Raw genomic sequence first — 23,107 nt, forward strand, 5'->3', positions numbered from 1 at the left:
GCGTAAAGTCGGACATGAAGTTTGCCAAAATATGTGATTTGATGGAAGTTCGTGGTCGATACTTAATATCATACCCACTAATTTCGACTACCCATTTGGCCAACTGGCCCGATAGCTTGGGTTTGTGCATGATGTTCCTCAGTGGGTAAGAGGTTACAACACATATGGGGTGGCATTAAAAGTATGGTTTTAACTTTTTGGAGGCGCTTAGCAAAGCGAGCGCCAATTTTTCTAGGTGAGGATACATTGTTTTGGCCTCTCCTAGAATTATACTAACATAGTAAATAGGAAATTGCGTACCTTTCTCTTCTTGGACTAAGACTCCACTTATCGCCACCTCAAATACCGCCAAGAAAAGGTAAATCTGCTCATCTGCCTTCAGAGTATGGAGCAGGGGTGGACTCGAAAGGTACCGTTTGAGTTCTTCAAAATCTTGTTGGCACTCCGAGGTCTAAAAAAAGTTATTCTTCTTCTTCAATAGTGAGAAGAACTGATGGCTTTTATCAAAGGACCTCTATATGAACCGGCCCAGGGCGGCTATACGCCCAGTTAGCCTCTGAACAACCTTGACACTGTCCACCACGGTGATGTCTTCTGTGGCTTTGATTTTATCAAGATTGTTCTCGATCCCTCGATTGGACACCATGAACCCGAGGAATTTTTAGGATCCGACCCCGAATGCACATTTTTCCTGGTTCAGCTTCATATTATATCTCTTTAATATATCAAAGGTTTCCTGCAAATGTTTCAAATACTCCTCTGCTCGGAGGGATTTGACTAACATGTTGTAAATTTAAACCTCCACTGATTTTTCTATTTGTTCTTCGCACATCCGGCTTACTAGGCGTTGATAAGTAGCTCCGGTGTTTTTTAACCCGAATTGCATTACATTATAACAATAGGTGCCGAATTTAGTGATAAAAAAGTCTTTTCTTGATCACCCGGGTCCATCCATATTGTACACAGACTAGGTTTCGAGAAAGCTGAGTATCTCGTGCCCGGCCGTCGCATCGATTATGCGAACGATGATAGGCAAAGGAAAAGAGTCCTTAAGGCATGTCTTGTTCAAGTCTTTGTAATCTATGCACATTCTTGATTTATTTCCTTTTTTAGGCACTACCACTGCGTTAGCTGTCCGGGTATATAACTTCCCGAATATAACCTATTTTAAGGAGTTTAGATACCTCATCTTTGATGAATGCATGATTGACATCAGACTGACTTCTCATCTTCTGTTTGACTGGGTGTACCTTTCGATTCGGTAGCTGTTCGATTAATTTGACTAGCTCCAGCTCCTCGACCGTCGATTTGGTGGAGTTAGTATTATCAGGAGCTATGAATGATCTCAGAATTCCTTAATCATCTTCCTCATCGACTCCTCGTCCCTCCGGTCCGACTGGGACGTGCATCGGTGATTGCTATTTAACTTCAACCTTTCTGGTCAGCTCTGTGCTTTTCAATGTCAAAACGGCAGGTACCAGGAGTACTTCATTGACTTCGAACATCTCCTTTGCAGCCGGATGCTCTCCGTACATTGTCTTGCTCCCTCATGGTGTAGGGAACTTCAATGCTTGGTGCAAGGTTGAAGGTACCGCCCTCAAGTTGTTAACCCATGGTCTTCCGAATACTGTGTTATATCTCATATCCCCTTCAATCACATAGAACATTGTTTCCTGGATAGTCCTGACTTCGTTTACCGGTAGGTTTATCTCCCATTTAGTGGTTTCGCATGCAATGTTAAATCCATTCTATACTTGGACTGCCGACACTATTTGGTTGGTCTTGTAAACCCAACTGCTCCACGACCCTCGATCTAATGATATTGGCTAAGCTACTTGGATTAATCAACAGACACTTAACTCGCGATTTATTTATAAGTAGAGATATTACCAGTGCGTCATTATATGGTTGAACGATGCCTTTGGCGTCCTCATCATTGAACAAAATGGTTCCCTTTGGGATATAATCTCGGGTTCTTTTTTCCCTTTTGATGGACACTTTAGTGCGCTTGATCATCGGTCCCTATGGGACATAGACCCCTATAATGATCATGTTGATGACGTGCCAAGGTTCTTTTTGTTTGGTCTATTTGTTAGAGCCCTTGTTCCTGAATTGATTTTTGGCTCGATCGCTCAGAATTTCCCCGAGATGTCCATTATTGAATAATCGGGCCACTTTTTCTCTTAACTGTCGGCAGTCCTCGATCCTGTGGCCATGAGTGCCATGATACTTACACATCAAGTTAGGGTCTTTCTGGGTAGGATCAGACTACAGTGATCGAGGCCAGTTGGTCTCTTTGATGCACCCGATGGCTTATACGATGTTGGCAACATTGACGTTGAAATTATATTCTGATAATTTTTGTGCCTCCCTGGCCCCGAGTGATTTATCGAAACCGCTTTTGCTCATTAGACCCCAAATACTTTGACATCGATCGCTCCTCCTTTCGTTACTCGTAGGGTGATGCCTAGATCTGTTAACTCTTTGATCTCCGCTATACGGTTGATACTGTTCCCGAATCAGCCTCGGTTCATTATCGATGACTCTCTTAGATTTGTCTTCGGCCCTGATGGGATAAATAGACCCAGAAGGGGCCCCGAACTGATCGTCCTCGACTATGATCTTTGGCTGGCACCTGTTGTGGATGTCGGCTGAAGTTACCGCCAAGTACTCTATCAAAGTTTGTTTTAGCTATTGCGAAGCCAAGTATCTTCGGGGATTAAGTCCTTGGGTGAATGCTGGAATGGACAAATCATCTGGAACCGGTGGCAAATCGATCCGCTCCATTTGAAACTTTGATACGAACTCCCTGAGCATTTCGTTGTCACTTTGCTTTACCTTAAAAAGGTCTGATTTTCTGGTCTCGACCTTAATGGCCCCGACATGTGCTTTCACAGAGGCATCTGCAAGCATATCAAATGAATCAATAGAATTTGGGGGTAAGTTATAATACCATATCATCGCCCCTTTAGATAGAGTTTCTTCGAACTTCTTTAGCAAAACTGACTCAATCTCGTCATCTTCCAAGTTGTTCCATTTGATGGAGCACGTGTAGGAGGTCACATGCTCATTTGGGTCCGTGGTTCTATTATATTTTGGAATATCGGGCATGCGAAACCTCTTCGGGATTGGCTTCGCCGCCACTCTCGGAGAGAAAGGCTTTTGGACAAATTTCTTGGAGCCCGAGCCTTTTAGTATTATACGTGCTCCTGGGATTTGATCGACCTGGGAGTTAAATGTCTCTACCTTTTTTGTCGTTTTCCTCAATTTTCTTTTCACCCGATTCCAGCCGTTATGTTAATGCTTCAAGCATCTTCATAACTTCGGGGCCGACACCGATCTTAGTTCCAGCCGGCCTTTTCTCGGGATGGTTCGGGCTCAACCCTGATGGGGGCACGACTTTGATTTTGTAGTTGCGCTATCACCGCCTATTGGGCATGTAGCATTTCGAAGATCACTCGTAGGCTGACCCCGTTGCTTTCAGCTTCGGGCGCTCCTTGAGCCATTGGTCGGGCTCCTCCGTGAACGCTGTTCTCGGGGTCGGTAGGCAGGTTGGCATTGATGGCCACATGCGAGTTAGCATCGACTGGATCTTCAACTAGAACTCCGTTGGGATTAGCAGGGGGTACCTCATTGCTAGGCACCACATTTCTGTTTTCGCCGTGATGGCCAGACTCAACATTAACGTTTTAGTTTGCAGACTAAAAATCTGACATTCTTAAGCTGTTCTGAAATTGAAACCTTAAAAAACAAGCGTAAAATAAAGTGTATTATGGAAATTCGTATCAAACCACCACTATTATCCTTAGCCCCACGGTGGGCTCCAAACTGTTTACCTTAAAAATGGATAATAATTAAATTTATACGCGATTTTAAGGATATGTAGATTAATTCAATACAAGTGATCAATGACGTTAGATAAGAGAATTAACGATAAAATAAATAAACAAACCAATTGTGATTTAAGTCCAGGCTTGGATGTGAGCATAGTGATTATTCTGCCCTCAATTCACAGCCAAATATATAAATGAAGAACTATGAGAAACAATAAGAACTTTTCATAACTTAGAAGCAGAGAAAACAAGTCTATATTGCCATGATATACGTGTTACAGTGTTGTTCTTGAATAAAAATCACCCCTTTATATAGTAGGAGAGTTTCATCCCTAGTACATATCTAACAAAGGTAAAAATCGTCTTTTTCTTTAATCGCTGAACTGTTGCCGATACAGGCCGAGATCCACGTCGTGAAATCCGGTTGGGAACAAATATCACATCCCTTTGTTAGTCATGTGCAACCATTTAGTAACGCTTTTCAAGGTCTTAGAGCTCGTACCGGATTCGGGGGCAGAGTCTCGATGGCTCCGATGGTAAGCGCTCTGTTCGGGTCTCAGTACGATAGGTTCCTAGCTTTGATACCGATTTCATGTAGTAATGTCCTTACTTCATTTTTCTCACTGGGAAATCGGGATGCGCATTTGTCCCGGTTTGACCCGTATAAAACTTTAATTTTCTTTGTAGGTGTTTGGAAAGCCAATATTATGGATTAATATTAATTGTAAAACATACTTTTAACTAAATTTATAAGTCTTATTTGAGTTTTGAGCATGTTTATATCATGTTAATATGGTTTTTTGTGACTTTTCTGAATAGTTTGAGTTGAGTCTCAAGGGGTTTGGGTGTGTTTTGTGCAATTTAGAAGATCAGAAACTAGTGCAAAGTTATTTTATGCAATCTGGTGCACTTTTGCGATCATGGAATATAGATCACGATCACGGAACGAATTGACCAGGTAAAAGGGGTTGGTTAGGTCGCAATCACAAATGTTTGGTTGCTATAGCGAGACCTGGAGGGCTACGACTTTTTCATGATTGCGGTTAAGTTCTCGTAATAGTGGAGTTCTAGACTAGGCACAACTACGCGATAATTAAAGGGGTTTCGGGATCGCCAAGAAACCCAGAACATAAAAAGACAAGTGTTTGCAAGTTTTAGACTTTTCAACTCCATTTATGAGAGAATAGGCTAAGGGTTTGGGGTCCTTTAAGCAAATAATCAGCACTTTGGACTGATTGGTAAGGATAGACTATGATATTTGTTGTAGTCATGGTAGAACTCGAAAGGTTGGTCTAGGTTGTGTCTTCAAGCAAACGAGGTCGGTTCGGTGATCAAGGGCTTGTATGGAGGTGGCATTGTGACCACGAGCTTGGACATCATTTGTTGCTTGTTCTATATTGCGTACTAGGACCGCTTGCTAGCTAGGTCTGGAGCAAGATTTTATGAGAACATATTCTTTATATTTGGGGATACGAGCCGGAACGGTCTTTAAGCAAGAATTCAACGCTTTGGACTGATCGATAAGGATTCTAATCACCTGTTTGAGTTAAACACATGAATATGTATTGGGTTTTACATACAAATTATGAGAAGCTGCGTGGAAATCTATAGAACTGAGTCTAACTTCCAAATTAACCCATATATCCAAATTTATGTCGCTCACTTTCATTTTTACTATATCCCAAAACAAATAATTAACACCTTCTATATGTAAAAATAAGTTAACTTTAAAAGAATAACCTCTTAGCTTGTTTTAGATTACAAGTCTCAAAAGATCTTTTTTTTCTTTCTTAAACTTTTTACCCAGCCAAACAGACCGCATAAAATGGGACAGAGGGAGTAGTAAATTGAGGAATTAAATTTGATTTAGGTCTCAGACATGAAAACTAATCATATAATTAGACGTATTGGATTGTGGATAATTGACTTTGAATGATACATGAGTTTAGAAAATGAGTCATATGGGTGTACATTTGATCTCGGTAATTCATATTTTGCATAGACTAGATGTGTTCTATTGAGACTGGTTGTAGTAAAGAAATTCTGCAATAGTAATCTTAGCTTAGATAAGATGTAAGTGGAGACGTAAGTTGTGTTAGTCATTGAAAAACATATTATTTTTCCTATGTTTAGTTGGTCAAAATATTATGAAAAATATTTGTTCTTTGGAAAAAAGTTTTCTAAACATTAAGAAAATGACTTGCCTGGCGAGAGTAGGAAAACCACGTTCTGTAAATGACATTTCACGTTGATTGTCCTCTACTCACCCCAACACCCCACACCACCCTTGCCCCCGCCCCTATCACCCCTCACCTGCCTCCTCCACCCACCCTGACCCTTACCTCTCCTGTACCAAACTTCCCTTATAATGTTTGGCTATATTATATATAAATGACCTTCGGATAATATTTTCTATTTATTTGCCAATTACCAGAAAATAAGAAAATATTTTCCTTCCAAAACACACACTTGACCTCTAAATATGTTTTTCCAAAGTTTAAGTGTGATACTTACCTAATAAGCTATATGCTATAAATAATTGTGTGACTATTTATATGAGGAGACGAACGTGTATATATATATATATATAAAACGGCCCACCCGGTTGTTTTACGTAATTGCGCCCCGTTTCCCCTTTTGATGCTTCACACATGTGTGTTTATGGTTTTATGACTTGTGGGGTTGGTTAGTTTCGTTCCGGGATGGATTTTGGTTGATTTGGACCCTTTGATTCTTGGCTTAGAAGCTTAAATTAGAAATGCTCACCAAACATTGACTTTTGTGAAAACGATCCCAAAATAGTATTTTGATGGCTCCGATAGCTTTGTATCGTGATTTCGAATTTGAGCGTATGCCCGGAATTAATTTCGAAAGTCCGTAGGTTTATTTGTGTTTTTTTGCCGAAATTGGGTAATTTGAAGTTCAAATGTTTGACCGTAGGTTAACTTTTAGCTATCATGTTCGAAATTTGATTTTGCGACTTGGAATAGGTGCGCTATGCTATTTAGAACTTGTCTGCAAATTTTGGTATCATTTGGAGTTGATTTGTTAGTATTCAAACGTTTAGTTGTAATTCTAGAGATTCTTGAACTTTACTTTGAAATTCATGCGTTGTAGTGTTCGATTTATAGTTTTACATATTATTTTTGAGTGTTTATCGCGTGAGCAAGTTTGTATGATATTTTTAGACTTGTGTGGATGTTTGGTTTGGAGTCCAAAGGGCTCAGATGAGTTTCAGACATGTTTCAGAAGGTTTTGAACTGAAAATGAGTTGCTAATGTTGCTAGTGCTGAGTTATCACAATTGGGGGATCAGATGTCGCAATTGCAAAGCTGACAATGGAGGATCAGATGTCGCAATTGCGACTTCCTCTTCGCATTTACGAAGTCAGCAGGATTTTGTCTTGGTTAGCATTTGCGAACGATTGTTCACTTTTGCGATATGTCCAGCTTCGCAATTGTGATAAACATTGAGGTTGTCAGGGTTCGCAAATGCGATCCCTGGTCCGCAGTTGCGAGAGTTCGCAAATACGAAACCTGCATCACTGATGCGACAACTGCAGTTAATACAAAGGCATGAGAGGCAGTATTTTTCAACATATTCTGTCATTTTAGAACCCTAGACTCGGTAGGAGGCGATTTGGAGAAGGAATTTTCATCTATAAACTTTGGGTAGGTGATTTTTCAAAGTTATATAAGTTTTTTTTTTAGATCTCACAATTTTTATTTTTATTTGAATTTGATTTTAATTCTTTTCTTTTTTATCCATCTAATTTATTTCCTTCCATGATATAAAAAATGATTAAAAATTCTTAGTGTGGTTATCACCTATTTATTTATGCACCAATTATTTTGTAAATCGAACCGAATTAATTCAATGGATCAAATAGAATGAAAGTGAATTAATTCAAAATGAGTCGAGCAAATATACACCCTAATTTAATCCCCTTGATAAGTGATAAGTTTGCATTAAAATCTGGTGGCACCCGCAAACATCAAATCCTGCATCAGCCTCTATTAAAGCAAGAGCCTGTCTACTACTGAATAGTTGAAAGATAAGGAAGATAAGATACCATGATCTGAATGTGGTTGGCTCACTTCAACTGGATCTCTAAACGGCCTAGAACAATATCATGGATGACCAACAGTTTTACTAGTGGTAGGATCTACCCAAGGCAGAAACAATAAGAGTGAGCATAGGCCTAACAAGATCATCGACCCGCCCCCTATCATATCTCGTGGAGCAAGTCTCTGGAAAATATATGCATGCTATGATAAAGTATAGCACGCGTAAGTAACTATTATGCATGTTTAAGTGAAATAGGGACAGATATACATGTAACATCCACAAGTTGTATCTTATGGTGTCAACTATTATAATGACCCAATCGGTCGTTTTGATTTTTAGCATCAAGTTCCTATTTGAAAATTTTTATAGGTTTATTTGATGATTTGGGACATGTAGGTATGGATGGTTCTGGTTTCCAAGGGTTCGGGAGCATTTTGGTAAACACCCACTTTCATATTCCTCTACTGATATGATTCTATAAAGTCGGGATACATCTTGGTAGAATCAGGATACAACATCCACTTTCAAAAAACTTTGAATCTCTGTATCATTGGTAGGTCTAGGCTAATTCTGAACTGCATTAATCTCTTAGGATCACGTTGATACCTTTACCATAGATGATATGACCAAAGAAAGCAATTCAATACAACCAAAACTTACCCTTGATGAACTTTACATAAAGTTTAAGTTCACTCAAAATCTGAAGCACAATCCTCAAATGTTGCTTATGCTCCTCTCTACTACGTGAGTAGACCAAAATATCATCTATCAACAAAATAATGAACAAATCTAAATATGGGTTGAACACTCAGTTCATCAATTCTATGGATTTTGCTGGAGCATTAGTTAATCTAAAGAACATCACCAAGAACTCATAATGATCATAACAAATCCTAAAAGTTTTCTTAGGGATGTCAGAAGCCCTAATTCGTTCCTGATGGTAGCTAGACCTCAAGTGAATCTTACAAAACACCTTAGCACCATGAAGCTTATCAAACAAATCATCAACATGAGGAAAATGATACTTATTCCTGATGGTAACATTATTCAACTACCTATAGAACTTTATTCAGCTACCTATATTCAATGCACATAATCACAGTACCATCCTTTTTCACAAACAATACAGGTGCATCCATAGAGGGCACACTCGATCTAATGAACCACTTACTAAGTAAATCATGCAATTTCTCCTTCAACTACTTTAGCTCGACTGGAGCTATACGGTATAGTGGGATAGATATAAGCTACATGCCCGACACCAAGGTAATACCAAAATCAATGTACATATCATATGGCATACTTGATAAAGCTGCTGGAAATATATCAGAAAACTCTCTCACAATTAGAATTAAGTCAACAGTAGGAGTCTCTGCACTAGTATCACGAATAAAAGCTAGATAGGACAGACACCCCTTCTCAATCATGCTTTGTGCATTCAAGACTGAAACCACCTTGCTCGCGTAGTGACTTAGGGTCCCCCTCTATTCCAATAAATGCAAATATATAATTGCTAATGTAAATGTCTTAGCATGACAATCCAGAATAGCATGATACATGGACCTAATCCATGCAAGAGTCACCTCAAAGTCAATCATATCCAATAATAGAAGATCAACCAATCGTGTCGTACCTATTAATAGTGACTATGTAGTAATGATAAACCCAATCAACAACAAGAAAATCCCCAACAGGTGTAGACAAATAAATATGAGTATGAAGAGAATCACAAGACATCCACAAATGTGATGCAAGATAAGATGATACACATGAATAAGTAAAACTAGGATCAAGTAATAGTAAAGCTTCCCTATGACAAACTGAGACAAGATAAATGTATTAGATGCAAACCACCTCATGCCTCCAGAAAAACTATAACAGCGAGCCTATACATTACTTGTCTTACCTTCACCTCTAGGACGACCTCTACATAGTTGAGCATCACCCCTAGTTGGCTGGATTGGTGGTGTAGCAACTAGGGTTGGGATCATAACTTGAGTACCTGCTGAGGTGTACCACTCTACAACCTAGGGTATGATGAGGTTATTGAACTTAGTCTGCCTCTGATAACCAGAATGTCAATTGAAAGAACCATGTATTAGAGATGCTTTATATGATGACTCTCCCGGGGTAGTAGCATAAGAACCAGGAATGACTTGAATACTACGAGAAGTCTGGAGTGCTCTCCTATAAAAATTCTTGCCTCTAGACGAGGCACAACTAAAACTACATGGGACACGAGGCCTCTTGGTCTCCTGCGCTTATATATCATGCCTTCGAATACACTCAATCTTCTATGGTATCTCCACACCCTGACAAAAAAGTCTAGGTCTCAGCCTTTCGTACCATACTAGGCTTAATGTCAATATTAAGCCCCTCAATGAACCTTTTCACCTTCTTAGTCTTACTGGAGATAAAGAAAGTAGCATGACGTGATAACTTGGTAAACTTTATCTCATATTGTGATAGTCATATCAGTACGGTGCAGGTTCTCAAAATGACCACGCAACGCATCCGTCTTGGTGAGTGTATTAAACCTCTAGGAAGAGATGCGTATACTAAGTCCAAGTGAGAGGACGTGTCCCAAATGGTATGCCTTTGTCACAAGTCTATCACCACCTCTTGGCTAGTCCCCTTAACTGAAAAGTAGTAAAATCAACTCCTTTAGACTCCAATTTTCCAAATTATGGAAAAACTTATTCATATTTCTGATAAAATAATGAGTATCACTGTTGCATCACCATCAAAATGGGGAGGAGGCAACTTTTGGAACATGTCTATCATCTTTATTGTATCCTCATCAAACGTATGGGCTCTCACTAATGGCCGCACTACACTAGTTAGTGGTGGAGTTACAAGACGTTGTGGTCCCCCAATAGGTTGGATCCTTTGGAGTGTGAGTAGTTAGTGTCTGGACTCCCCCTCCTACCTAAGAAGTAGCTGGAGCTATGAGAACTACTCTTTCCTGAGCCACGCTCTCAAAAAACCCCATAATACAAACCAAGTTCTCTTGAATCATAGAGGTAGCAACGAAACCCTGAGGAACCTATGTAGGATCTAGATGTTGATCTTGAACTGGTGCTTGATCTACCTTTGGAGCTGTATGTAGGTCAACTGTAGCAGCTCTAGCACGACCTCGAGCAACTACGTGTGCTGTATCTCTAGTGGGTACAAATGTGCAAGCCTTGGCCTGAGATTCAGCCCGTCCTATTCTCCTCTTCCTACATCGGGTAGCAAGTGCAACCTTTGGCACTAGCTCTTGCTCACTAGTCGTTGATGCATGTCTCCTCACTATTTGGGAGATAATACTAGAGTGAAGATTCAACCATTAGGATGAAACAAAGTCGCACGATCAGGAAAGAAAGATGGGACAGTCCTAAATGCTATATAGCCTCTCGAAGATAAGTATAGATATCTCTATATCGATCCATTAGACTCTATTAGACATTACTAATCACTTGTAGAACTTGTAAACCTAGAACTCTAATACCACTTTATCATAATCCAAAATTTCACTAAAATTGTGATGGAGCCTAACCCTAAACACCTAGGTGAACCAATCAACATAAAAATCAAAGCAAGACAATATACATGATAAAGTCTAATGGAATGATAACTCAATTTATGTGCGAAAAATATAAATTAAATCACAGAAAGTTGTAGTACAATGTAATGAAGTACTAGGGAAAATGATACGATACTATCTCATAATACATTACTATTTCAATAGTAATAATGAGTAATAGAAAATGATTGAAGGTGATTTGAAGGAATTAAGGACCAAGTAAGAAGCTAACCCTCAAGTCTCAAATGAAAGCTCCTACGCCCCCTCCTAAGTCCTGTTGGTACCTGGATCAGTATCTGCAAAGAAAATATGCAAAAGTATAGTATGATTATAATAAACAGCATGCACTCAATAAATATCAAGTGTAATATCAATGAAGTGGTGCGAGGTTTTGACAAAAGATAGTTATTCCTTATAACCTGTGCAGTTCATAAGAATACACAATAACATAGTAAACATAAAAAATAACATATATAATATGCACAATTAAGAATGGATGTAATGCATGGTTCCTTAGATATCATGATCAATGAATATTATGCTAATGCCCAAACAACATATAAAAGGAATATGCATCAAGTAGCATTCTAAAGAAATGCCTCAACAAGATTCTATAATGACTATGCATGATGATGACTCAAACTCTATAATAAATCGACACTCTCCATGTATCAAACAAATTCGTGTACATACTATTAGCGGGATTTTGGCCTTCAGTAACTCTAGAGGAATGGATACATATCTATACGCAATTGCACATCAAGTTTAACATGCCATAATCATAACAAACTATAAGGACCAATCTCAACATGCCATAATCAAAAGAAGTCGAATGGACCAATGTCAATATTTCATAATCACAACAAGACATGTGAATCTCATATGCAGATAAAGGTGCATAAGTACAAAGCATGACTATCATCTAGTATGTAATCTGACAAACATAGAATCTCTCATGTTAAATTAGCAGGTGAATAAATGCCTATAACATGATACTTGCATTGAAAAGATGCCAGAGGAGTCATGCAACAAGAAAAGGTCACATAAAACATATAGGCATAAAGCACCTATACTACCCCGATGAGAGAAGCACATGATATCCATATATACGCTTGTCACTTCAAATACACGTTACCCTAAGCATGTAGCAAACAAATTTATTTTAGGAAACTATTTCTTCAAGTCAAGGATAATCAAGATACTTACCTCTAACTGGTTAAGCTTCAACCTTATAACATCGCTTTACCTCACTTCAAAGCCTCATAACGTCCACAATCTAGCAAAACATGAAACAAAAACAACTTTTCACCTTAACCTCTCCATTACAAATATGTAATTAATTCTCAATTCGAGTCCAAATCGATGATCAAATCCTCAAAATTATTATTTATCTTTCAAGTTAAATCGCACTTTTCATCTTTACCTACTTAGATTTTTTTATTAAAAACCACATATATTCATAATATATAATCAAAATCGAGTACAAATTACTTATGCTCTAGATTTAGGTGAAAACCTTTTCCAGAATCACCTTAGTCCAAGCTACTAAAATCGAAAAATGGTAAAATGAGCTTAAATTCCTAAAATTAGACATTTAATACTCCTGAACCGAATTGTTTCTTCATGACGACGACTAGAGGCATTGCGATCATGATGAGTAACCATATAATGCCTCTTCGTAAACATGAAACTCCTCCCAAGAAACCGTGATGGTCAATCCCCTAGCTCCCCTTCACAACCATGGCACAGTGCCCGCGATCGCGATGCATTGTGTTTCACCAAACAATGTGCAACTACAAACGAGTTATAGTTGTCCTAAAATGTATCTGAGCCCATCAGGTCCAAATTCAAATACACATTCAAGTCTAAAATTATCATATGAACCTATTAGAAGCTTCAAACCATAAATCTAAGAATATTAATGCAAATTGTTGTCCTTAGTCAAACTTATGAACTTCCAAAACACAAATATAGGAAATTTCTAAACCTTTAAATTACCAACTTTCAGAAAAGCAAGTCAAATCAACCTAGAAATGTCTGAATCCAATTCTGAGCATACGCGTAAGTCCAAAATAACTATACGAACCTACCGGAACCATGAAACCACCGTTCCGGGGTCAAATACACAAAAGTCAAACTTGGTCGACTCTTCCAACTTAAAGCTTCCTAGTTGAGAATCATTCTTCCAAAATAATCCCGAACCATACATTTTTTCACCTTTTTAACTGCTAGTAGGTCAAGTACTAGCATCAAGGACTCGATGATTTAGCTTAGAGCATGATTATTCTCTCATAAAAGTGGAAGCTGATCAATATGGACATTGTGATAATCTTATCATGTACTATGAGGAAGTTGACTAAATCTAGTGGTTACAGATAGGATGACGAAGTTTACTCACTTTCAGCTATTCTGGACCGCTTATATAGCTGAGCAACTTGAACAAATGTACCTTCACAAAATAGTACAGTTTCATGAGGTGCCTAGTTCTATCATTTTTAACAAAGGATGACAGTTCAATCTTACTATACATATACTCAAGGAGATTTTGAGAACTTCCTCATTGATCTTGGTAGATGTTTAGATGGTCAATTTCCTTTATCTAATTTTTCTATAATAACACGTGCTAGTCCGCCATATGAATGATGCTATTTGAGTGTAATGATCCAGGCTGGTTGTATTGTGTATTTCAGCCTCATTCCCCTATTTTATGTTTTCCAAACGTGTATTTGCTGTATGTAACTTCCAGGTGTAATTGGTTTAGTTTTGGGATGGTTTTGGAGCGACTTGGAACACTTAGTGTCATTTTCGAAGCTTAAGTTGTAAGAGTAGACCAATGATTTACTTTTGTGTAAATGACCTCAGAATAGTGTTTTGATAGTTCTAATAGGTTTGTATGATGATTTTGGACTAAGCGCATGTCCGGTTTTGGATTTGGCAATTCCTAGGTTGATTTGGCTTTATTTGGCAAAAGTTGGAAATTTGAAGGTTTGGAAGGTTTATACATTTGACCGGGAGTTGGATTTTGTATTGTCGGTTTTAGTTTATTGTTTTGAGAGTTGAAATAGGTTTTTTATGTCGTTTGTAACTTTTGTGCAATGTTTTGGGTTTAATCTGTATTGGTTAGGCTTGAATCAGAAGTTTGGTTTGAAATTTGGAATATGATGAACTTAAGAGAAGCTTAACGTGTGTTTTGGCTGTTAATTCTTTTTTTGATGTTAGTCGTGGTGTTTGTAGCATGAGGACAAGTTTGGATAAGGTATTGGAACTTATTGGTGTGATTGGATATGCTTACAGGGGTCTCAGTTGTGTTTCGTAGTGGTTTCACTTTATTTCTTCTTGGTTTTGGATTACTGGTTTTCTGATGTGTTGCAACGATTCGTGATCACGATGCTAGTCTTGTGATCGCAGAGAAAAGAGAGCATGTAGAAGAATTTTCCACTTCACATTCCCGAATGAAGTTACGCGTTCACGGAGCGTAGGGAGCTGAAGCAGCATGATCGCGTGCGGAGGACGCATTCACGAAAGAGTGATACTAGGGGGAAGGAATGCCTTCACGTTCGTGGAGATAGGCTCGCGTTCGCGTAGTCTCAATAGGTGGTCAGGCATTACGTTTGCATAAGGGCTTTGCATTTTCGAAGAAGGGGAAACTTGTGCAAGGATGTGGTCTTCGCGATCGCGATGTTGGTCCCCTGATCGCAAAGTGTATAACTGGACAGAAATATTATTTGTTCATGTTGCTTCACTTAGAATAATTAGTAACCTATTTAACCGCTTGCCCACTTGTCTTAATAATCAATTTGTATGTTCACTCAGGATAATTTAGTTATTTTGTTTTTACAAATATACCACTAGGCAGGTTGCCTAGTGGCTAATATATATATAAAATAAAATAAAATAGGACCCAAAGTTTACAATATGTCCAAAACCAAAGCTTAAATAGGAAGAAATACAACTAACTACAATGCGCATTCTAGCTATTACATCAGGCAAATCTTCAAGCTTTCAAAGAACTGTGGTGTGTGTATCCACAATCCAGTAATTGAATCCAATAGCCAAGTGCAAATACCAAGTAACACCTCTAAAGCTCTCACCAGGCGCAAGGGTATGCGTATTGAACAAACGTCCAATGAACAAGGGTAATGTGGATTCCAAACTCTCACACCACTGATTTGAAGCTTTCCAGAACTGATACTCATATGTGTTGCTACAGCTTGATCTCAAAACTTGTGATCTTCAGCCGCATTAGATAGTAGATTAACTGGACATTGCCAAAGATGTTCCTGTATAGTTTTGGACCATAACTGATTGCTTAGCATGAAGCAGCAGCTGGTCATGGAAATTATCTAGGCAGTAGACTATGTCCAGTTCAAGAGCACACTGCCTAATTACTTGTGCATCATAAATCCATTATGAACAATACACACCATGACAATATGTATCACCTTGCAAGCTTGTTGTGTATCCTGTATAACTACTTGTCTTATAGAATCTGTATATTGCCAAACAATCCCCAGGCTGAGCATGATGACATGCTAATACCACTAGAAAATCATCTACCGACACACAAAGAAGAAAACCAATGAAGAGTGAGGCAAGAACACGCATAACATCCATATATATGATCATCAATCTGGTGCTTTTCATTTTGCTGCCCTAACCCTAAGATTAGAGATTTGAGCTTTATCTACATTTATTAATCTCCACCCTGCACTTGGTAGTTCAGAGAATGAGTTAAATTATATTGTACCTCACTTTGGAAATCTTCAAACTGGTCTTGAGAAATTGAAACTCCAGGAGATGGTCAACAAGCTGCCCATAGTCCATAATCTAGTACAAGCGTAACAGTTCTTTCCCATATAATGCTATACCATTCCCAGAATAAGAATTATAAAATGCTAATACGACTGGGAAGATACAACACTAAACGGTAATTAAACTGTCCATAGTTGTGCAGTGCAGTCAATGGACATTCCCAGGATTAGTAACCTGTGATATCCTCTGTTATTTCCCTCTTGAGGACTCACCTCGTTATGGCCAGAACAAGAGAATCCTTGGGCATATAAAGAAAATCATCTGTGGATAATGGGTTGTGCTGGAAACTTCCATGTCCAGTTAGTCGAACCAGCTGTAGTAGTAATTTCAATGAGCCACACAACTGCAGAAATCAAAACCGTGAGGGCCATCTCTATTACACCTGTGCTGCCTGCTAGTTGCAACATTGAGAATTTCAACTCCAGCGTACCCATCATTGTGAAATATATCAGCATTCCATACGAGTTGTGTGCCTAAACATTGTCTCATACAGCACCTGGCCATAGGTAATCAATAGCAGCACCAACCAGTGTATTACTAGTTGAGTAATCATGTGTAGATTGTTTGGATCAGTCAAAATCTGGTTTTGGAAGTCCAGAAAACTGGTGCTTTTTCAACAGAATGTGCATATCATATTGATACCACACATTGCAATAGTATCAATTGTTTGAACTTGTCCATGGTTCCTGCAAAATTGAATAAACAGGTTAGTGTAAAAGTGTTTCTAGTTGCAGTAGTGGCATAGGTGGCCAGTTTCTTCATGGCCACTTGAGCTAGGATTTCCAGTTAGTGAAGGTGGCTGCTCTAGACAGATTAAAAATATATGATCCATTTGAAGTTTCTTTGGAGAATCTGTGTTGGTAGGTGTTGCATTTGTTGTTTGACGACCTCTAGAATTAACAACAGTTGTGCAGCTAAGACTACCTCGTCCTGATTTGTTGTACCAGTATTGTTGCTTGTCATTTGTTTGATATTGGGGTTGACAATGAGTTATGGAGCACTTGAGATTGGTGATTTCTTCTTGGAACCTGATTGCTATTTGAGGACCTCTATACATAACAATATATGTGGGGTAATGTATCAACATTCAAGCATTGTTAGGAGATGAAGGTTATCAATCACAATCATTTTTTACAACTTAATAAAATCAGTATGGTGCCTTCTTCTTTTCTACCCTTATCCTAAGGTTAAGGATATGGGCCTTTTCTAGGTTGATTAACCTTCTACCTGCACTTAACAACTCATTGAATAGGTTAAAAGTTATTGTTCCTGTGATAGAAAAAGCCATGTTAGTTAAGTAGTCTGCAAGTGTTGCCCTCCCTTAGAACATGTTGGAAAATCATATTGAAATTGTCCTTCATCCCCCCGATTCTCTTCACTTCCTTCATTATGCACCAAGGTATTTCCCATTCACCTTCTATTATCCTTTTTATTACCCGGGAATCAATCTCAATTATTAGTGGATGAATTTGTTGAGTTACACAATATGCCAGCACTTGTGTAATTGCTTTTGCTTCTGCAACAATATTAGTTGTATTTTCTATCTTTTCTGCCCTAGAAAAAACCAAATCACCTCTCCAATTTCTCACACAAAAACCATAGAACCTTTGTCTAGGATTCCCTCTTGAGGGTTTGTCGGTGTTGCATTTGAACTATACTTTATAGGGTGAATGCCATGAAACTCTCTTGGTCACCACATATGGTTTATACCCTTAAAAGTAAGTAATCATGTCTGTGTATAGCAAGGGTATGCTTGTCAACCATGGATATCTGATCTTTGCTAAATTATGCAACGTCTTGTTCACCTCATGAATTACCTGCTACAAGAGACTATTCCTCCCTGTTTCATGGTGTTTTTCCTCTTCCAAAGTTCCTAAGTTATCACTATCGGGGCTGCCTGGAACAGTTTGTTTCAGTTTTGGACAGCAGTCAATATTCCACCACATTTTTATCGCTTGATGAACCTGCACTAAGTTTTCTATAATTTATGCTGCCTGCCCAAATGATCTCCACACTTTATTTGTTGTTGCGCTTGTTAGGAAAATGTGTTGAAAGGTGTCCTTCTGCGGTTGAGAACAACACCAATATTTTGATACTATCATGTATACAGTCCTTCTCCACATATCATTTGTTGGTATTTTACCTTTCCATAATCGCCACATAAAGAAAGATATTTTAAAAGGCAATCCTCTAGTCTATAGTTGCTTATATTCAGTCATTGTGGGTGCTCTTATATTCAGTCATTGTGGGTGCTATGTGCCACATTAATTGCCATGCAGTAGTTACTGACAATCTCCCTGATGCATTAGGCATCCATTTAGGTGTGTCCCAATATTCACCATTATTTTCAAAATGTATTTCCTATTTAATATGATCTGCAATCTCTGTTGGAAATGTTTGTTCCAATAGATGATGATTCCAACCATTTCCTTCTCTCAACTCTGCTACCTCTTTAATGTTTTCATTGATGTTCAAGTCTGGTTCAACAACATGATATAATGCGCATAGACTCGTCCAATTTTCATGCCATATGTTGGTAGTGCCTCTGTTTATCTCCCATAGGATTTCATGTTCCACTTCTTCCCTTGCCTCCAACATTTTCTTTCAAACATGTGAGCCTTTCCTGAAGTGAACAGTAGTTGGAGGTTCCTTTTTGCAGAATTTATTCCACATGAAATTAGCCCATAGTGATTTTGTGGTCCTGAATTTTTACCATAGTTTAGAAAATAGTGCTTATGAAACATCAAATAGGGATATGAACCCCAATCCACCTTCCTCCTTTGGCATGCAGATATTCTGCCATTTACTCCAATGCCTGCTTCTCCCTTCATCTTTGTTACTCTAGAAGAATCTAGCAAATATTTTATGCAAATGTTCTAGTACATTTTTGGGTGGATCCAGGACTGAGAATATGCGTTTATAGAACACTTGAGATCAAAGTAGATTTGCCTCTATACGACAATAGTTTGCCCTTCCATGAATGCAGTTGATTCTTGACCTTTTTAATAAGATCATTGTAGTATATCTTTCTTCTTCTTTTGTAGAAGATAGGGCATCCAAGATAGGTGAATGGAAAATTTTCTTTTGAAAAGCCAGTGATGGTTCCTACTGTGTTAACCAAAGCTCCATAAGTATTTTCGTGCATGTAGTATGATTTTTTTGCCTTGTTAATCAATTGTCCATAGGTGTGCTCATACATAGCCAGGAGCTCCACTATCTTTTGCAAAGAGTAAGGGTCAGCAGAAGCAAAAATGATAGTGTTTTCAGCATACGCCAAATGATTCAATGGGTCAGTCCACTTAGGCATTCCATATCCTTTGAAACTCTTATCTTCAAATAGTTTATTCAAAGATCTAGATAGTACCTCTGCTGAGAGTATAAACAAGGCTGGAGATAGAGAATCGCCTCGTTTAAACCTTCTTATTGAGTGAAAGTAATTTGAAGCTTGACCATTGATCAGACTGGAGTACCAATTATTGGATAGCAAGTTCCGCACCATGTTGATGAGGTATTCTGCAAATCCCATTTTCCTCAGATACCCTATCATATGCCTTCGCCATGTCAAGTTTGATCACTACATTGGCAGGTTTTTCCGGTAGTCTTATGTCGGTAACAATTTCCTGAGTTAACAAGATATTTTTAAATATACTTCTCCCCTTGATAAAGCCTTACTGATTGGAAGATATTAGGACTGGCAATATCTTTTCCAGTCTATCATGAACCACTCTAGAGATTACCTTGTTTATAAAGTTACTCAAACTTATGGGTCTGAGATCTGAGAAAGTTTGGACCATTGGTATCTTGAGCAGTAGAACAAGATTTGTATGAGTTATTTATTTAGGCAAAGACCTTTCTCCATAAAACATTTTCAGCATGTTGTGTATGTCTTCACCTATAATATCCCAGTATACTTGAAAGAAACTGCCAGTAAATCCATTTGGGCCACCTGCACTTTCACCACTTAACGCAAAAGTTACTCCCCTGTCCTCCTCTATTTAGGAATTCTACAGAGCTCTAAGGTCTACTCAGCAGATACCATGTTAGGCACATTGTCAAGTAGTTCAAAGTTTGTAGGCTCATCTTTTTGTGTGAACTGTTTCTGGAAGAATTCAATTGCCACAACAACAATATTTTCCTGTGTATCAATCCATGCTCCATCATTACTTTGTATTCTTTTTAACTGGATCTTCCGCCTTTTACCATTGACATGGTTATGGAAAAATCTAGTATTTCTGTCCCCTTCTGCAAGTCATTCCTGCTTTGTCTTTCCAATATTGTTCCTCAATGCTCAGTTATCTCTTCAACTCAGTTTGCTACTTCTGTAGGACTATTCTATTCTTGACTGTTGGCATTTCTTCAAATAGAATTTCCTTCACTCTGACCACATATTCTCTTAACATCAGTTATTTGAAGATATCTCCATAAGTGAGCTTGCTCCATTTAGAAAGAGCATTCTTAACTCTCTTTAGTTTCTACTTGAATATCAAGAAAGGATCTCCTGTGAATTTTGCTCTCCAATTTTGTCTAACCACTTCCATAAAAGATTCGTGTTTGGTCCGTAAATTTAGAAACTTGAATGGTTTGACAAACTGTATATTCTGATCACTACGACTCATCAATAGTGGAGCATGATCTGAGCCCGTTCTAATGAGATATTCCACTACTGTATTAGAAAATAATTTCTGGAATGAAAAATTGACAAAAATTCTATCCAATCTTTTGAATATGCAGTCTTCAGCTGATCTCCCATTCCACCAATTGAATGGGCTTCCTTTATAACCATTGTCAAACAACCCACATGAGTTTACACAAAATGCAAAAACTTCGTATTCTGGAGGGTACACTAGCTGTCCTCCAATTTTATTCTCTTCACTCAGAATTACATTAAAGTCTCCTCCAACTACCCAAGGTAGTTCCATATCACTAGTAAGGTAGTATAGATTATCCCACAATTCTAATCTTTCCAGCGATGAGCATTTTGCATAAATAAAAGTCATCATGATGTACTTTCCAATATCTCGATGATACACCCTGATAGTTAGTTGTTGTTCAGTGTCAATCACCAAATCCCATTGTACCACATCATCTACAAAAAGCCATATCTTGACAATAATATTTGATATTGCGTTTTCCATGCCTAATCTCCTCCTGTAGTTATGAATAAACCTCTGCTTTTGAAAATGTTCCATAAGTGCTATAATGAAAAAACCATGTTCTTTTTGCATGTTAATAACTCTCTAAAAGGCCTGTTGAGTCTTAACAGACCTTATGTTCCATATGAGTATTTTAATCATTATCTAGTCGTGGAGGTTGCCCGCTTGGGCAGTATTCTTGTCGGTGGATGCTGTTCTTTACTTGAGATTGCTTCTTCCCCTTTTTTCTCTTTCTGGCTGAGATCCTAGGTGATACATCACCATCGCATGTGAGAACTTTGAAGTTCCCATCAGTAGATTCATCATCAGTTTCATCTGCTTATTGTTCTTTAAACTCCAAAGCATAATGATTTTCCATTGACAGGTCGCTGTGGGTAATAATCTCGTGCATTACATGATTAGGAGATTTCAATGGCGCATTGATTTGAATCCGCATAGGATAACCCATACCTGATGTACATGCCAAAGGTACTGTCTCAATTGCACTTGACTCCCTAGGAACTAGAGTTGTCCCCATCTGATCATACACCATGTTTGGTACTGAATGCACTATATCTTGTGAAGTCTCTGATTCAACATGGCTAGCCTGCCCCTTAGCTAAAGGTTTTACCCCATCACCTTCGACATTTGATAATATCTCCACCATTGAACTGCTGTTCAAATCAGGGCTGGATACTACCTTTTGTACATGTTTTGTCATTGAGTTATCCTTTCGCACTTCAAGTCTTATATTTGTATTTGCCTCTGGAGTGTACCCATACTATTGTGCTTCATTATTCCCTAGTTTTCTAGCTCTTTTATTGGTTCCAATGGACTTAGGTGAGTCTAGAGATGTACGCGATTGTATTTCCTAGCATGTGTGGTTGAGGGTGACATTAAGAGTTTCCTTGGGCTTTCCAAATATCCTTTGAACCCAATAAGATATATTTTCCTTTGTAACAACACCATTAACCCCAATATCGGTAGGAGTAAGTCTTCTAGCAATCCCATATTTGTCTTTGTTCTTTCTATCAGATTCATTAATCACCTCTGTTTTAGTTTCAAATGCTTGCTTTTTCTGAAGGCATTGTTGAGTGGCAGCATCATTCATTACTTTATCCATCCTCATGTTATCATGTGCATCAGAACTTTTTTGCGAAATATGAGGTAATATAGGTATCTCCTGGTCATTCACCTTTCCTCTAGTAACTTCAGCCTTAGGATTAACAGGATCAGAACTGGGAGCTGACTCTCTCTCCACAAAAGATGGTAGAGGGGTGTGTGGTTTGGAAGGTGGATCTGTATTATGTGCTGGCCTGGTCACTTGTGCCTCGACTCTTTGTTCAGTAGGCTGTTTAGATTTCTGTGGCTTGTTTATTTGGTTGATACCCCTGGAATTTTTCTTCTTTTGAGATTTTCATTGATCCTTGGAATGGTTTTCCTTTATTGATTGTTGTGCTGTTGCCTTTTGACCAATTTTTGCTTGTTGTTCTTCCCGTTTGTTTTGCTCCACCATTTTTTTGCTTGGGATTCTAGTCTTTGTTCTGCCCCTGTATTATCTGCTCTTGTTGATGTTGTGTTCCATTTGCTCTTTTTGTCTTGTTTGCAGTGTGGTTCTCAATATTGTGTGTTGTTTATGGTACAACTTTCCTCTTTTCTTGTTCTTCCCTTCTCCTAATAGAGCAGTAGTATTATTT

The 23,107-nt window shown here is 38.4% G+C and overlaps 1 protein-coding gene across 1 annotated transcript in view; it reads right to left on the reverse strand.

The window, feature by feature from the left end:
• LOC107789330 (uncharacterized) overlaps positions 1–19,804 on the reverse strand; it is a 32,951-nt gene extending 13,147 nt beyond the window's left edge. Inside the window, exons 1-2 of the mRNA XM_016611116.2 lie at positions 19,228–19,804; positions 19,050–19,129 (exon numbers count right to left, since the gene is read on the reverse strand). Of these exons, the coding sequence (XP_016466602.2) occupies positions 19,050–19,129; positions 19,228–19,804 (657 nt within the window). The remainder of the gene's footprint in view (positions 1–19,049; positions 19,130–19,227) is intronic.
• Positions 19,805–23,107: the final 3,303 nt, after the last annotated feature.

This window comes from Nicotiana tabacum, chromosome 9 (genome assembly GCF_000715075.1).
Source record: "Nicotiana tabacum cultivar K326 chromosome 9, ASM71507v2, whole genome shotgun sequence".
NCBI lineage: Eukaryota > Viridiplantae > Streptophyta > Magnoliopsida > Solanales > Solanaceae > Nicotiana > Nicotiana tabacum.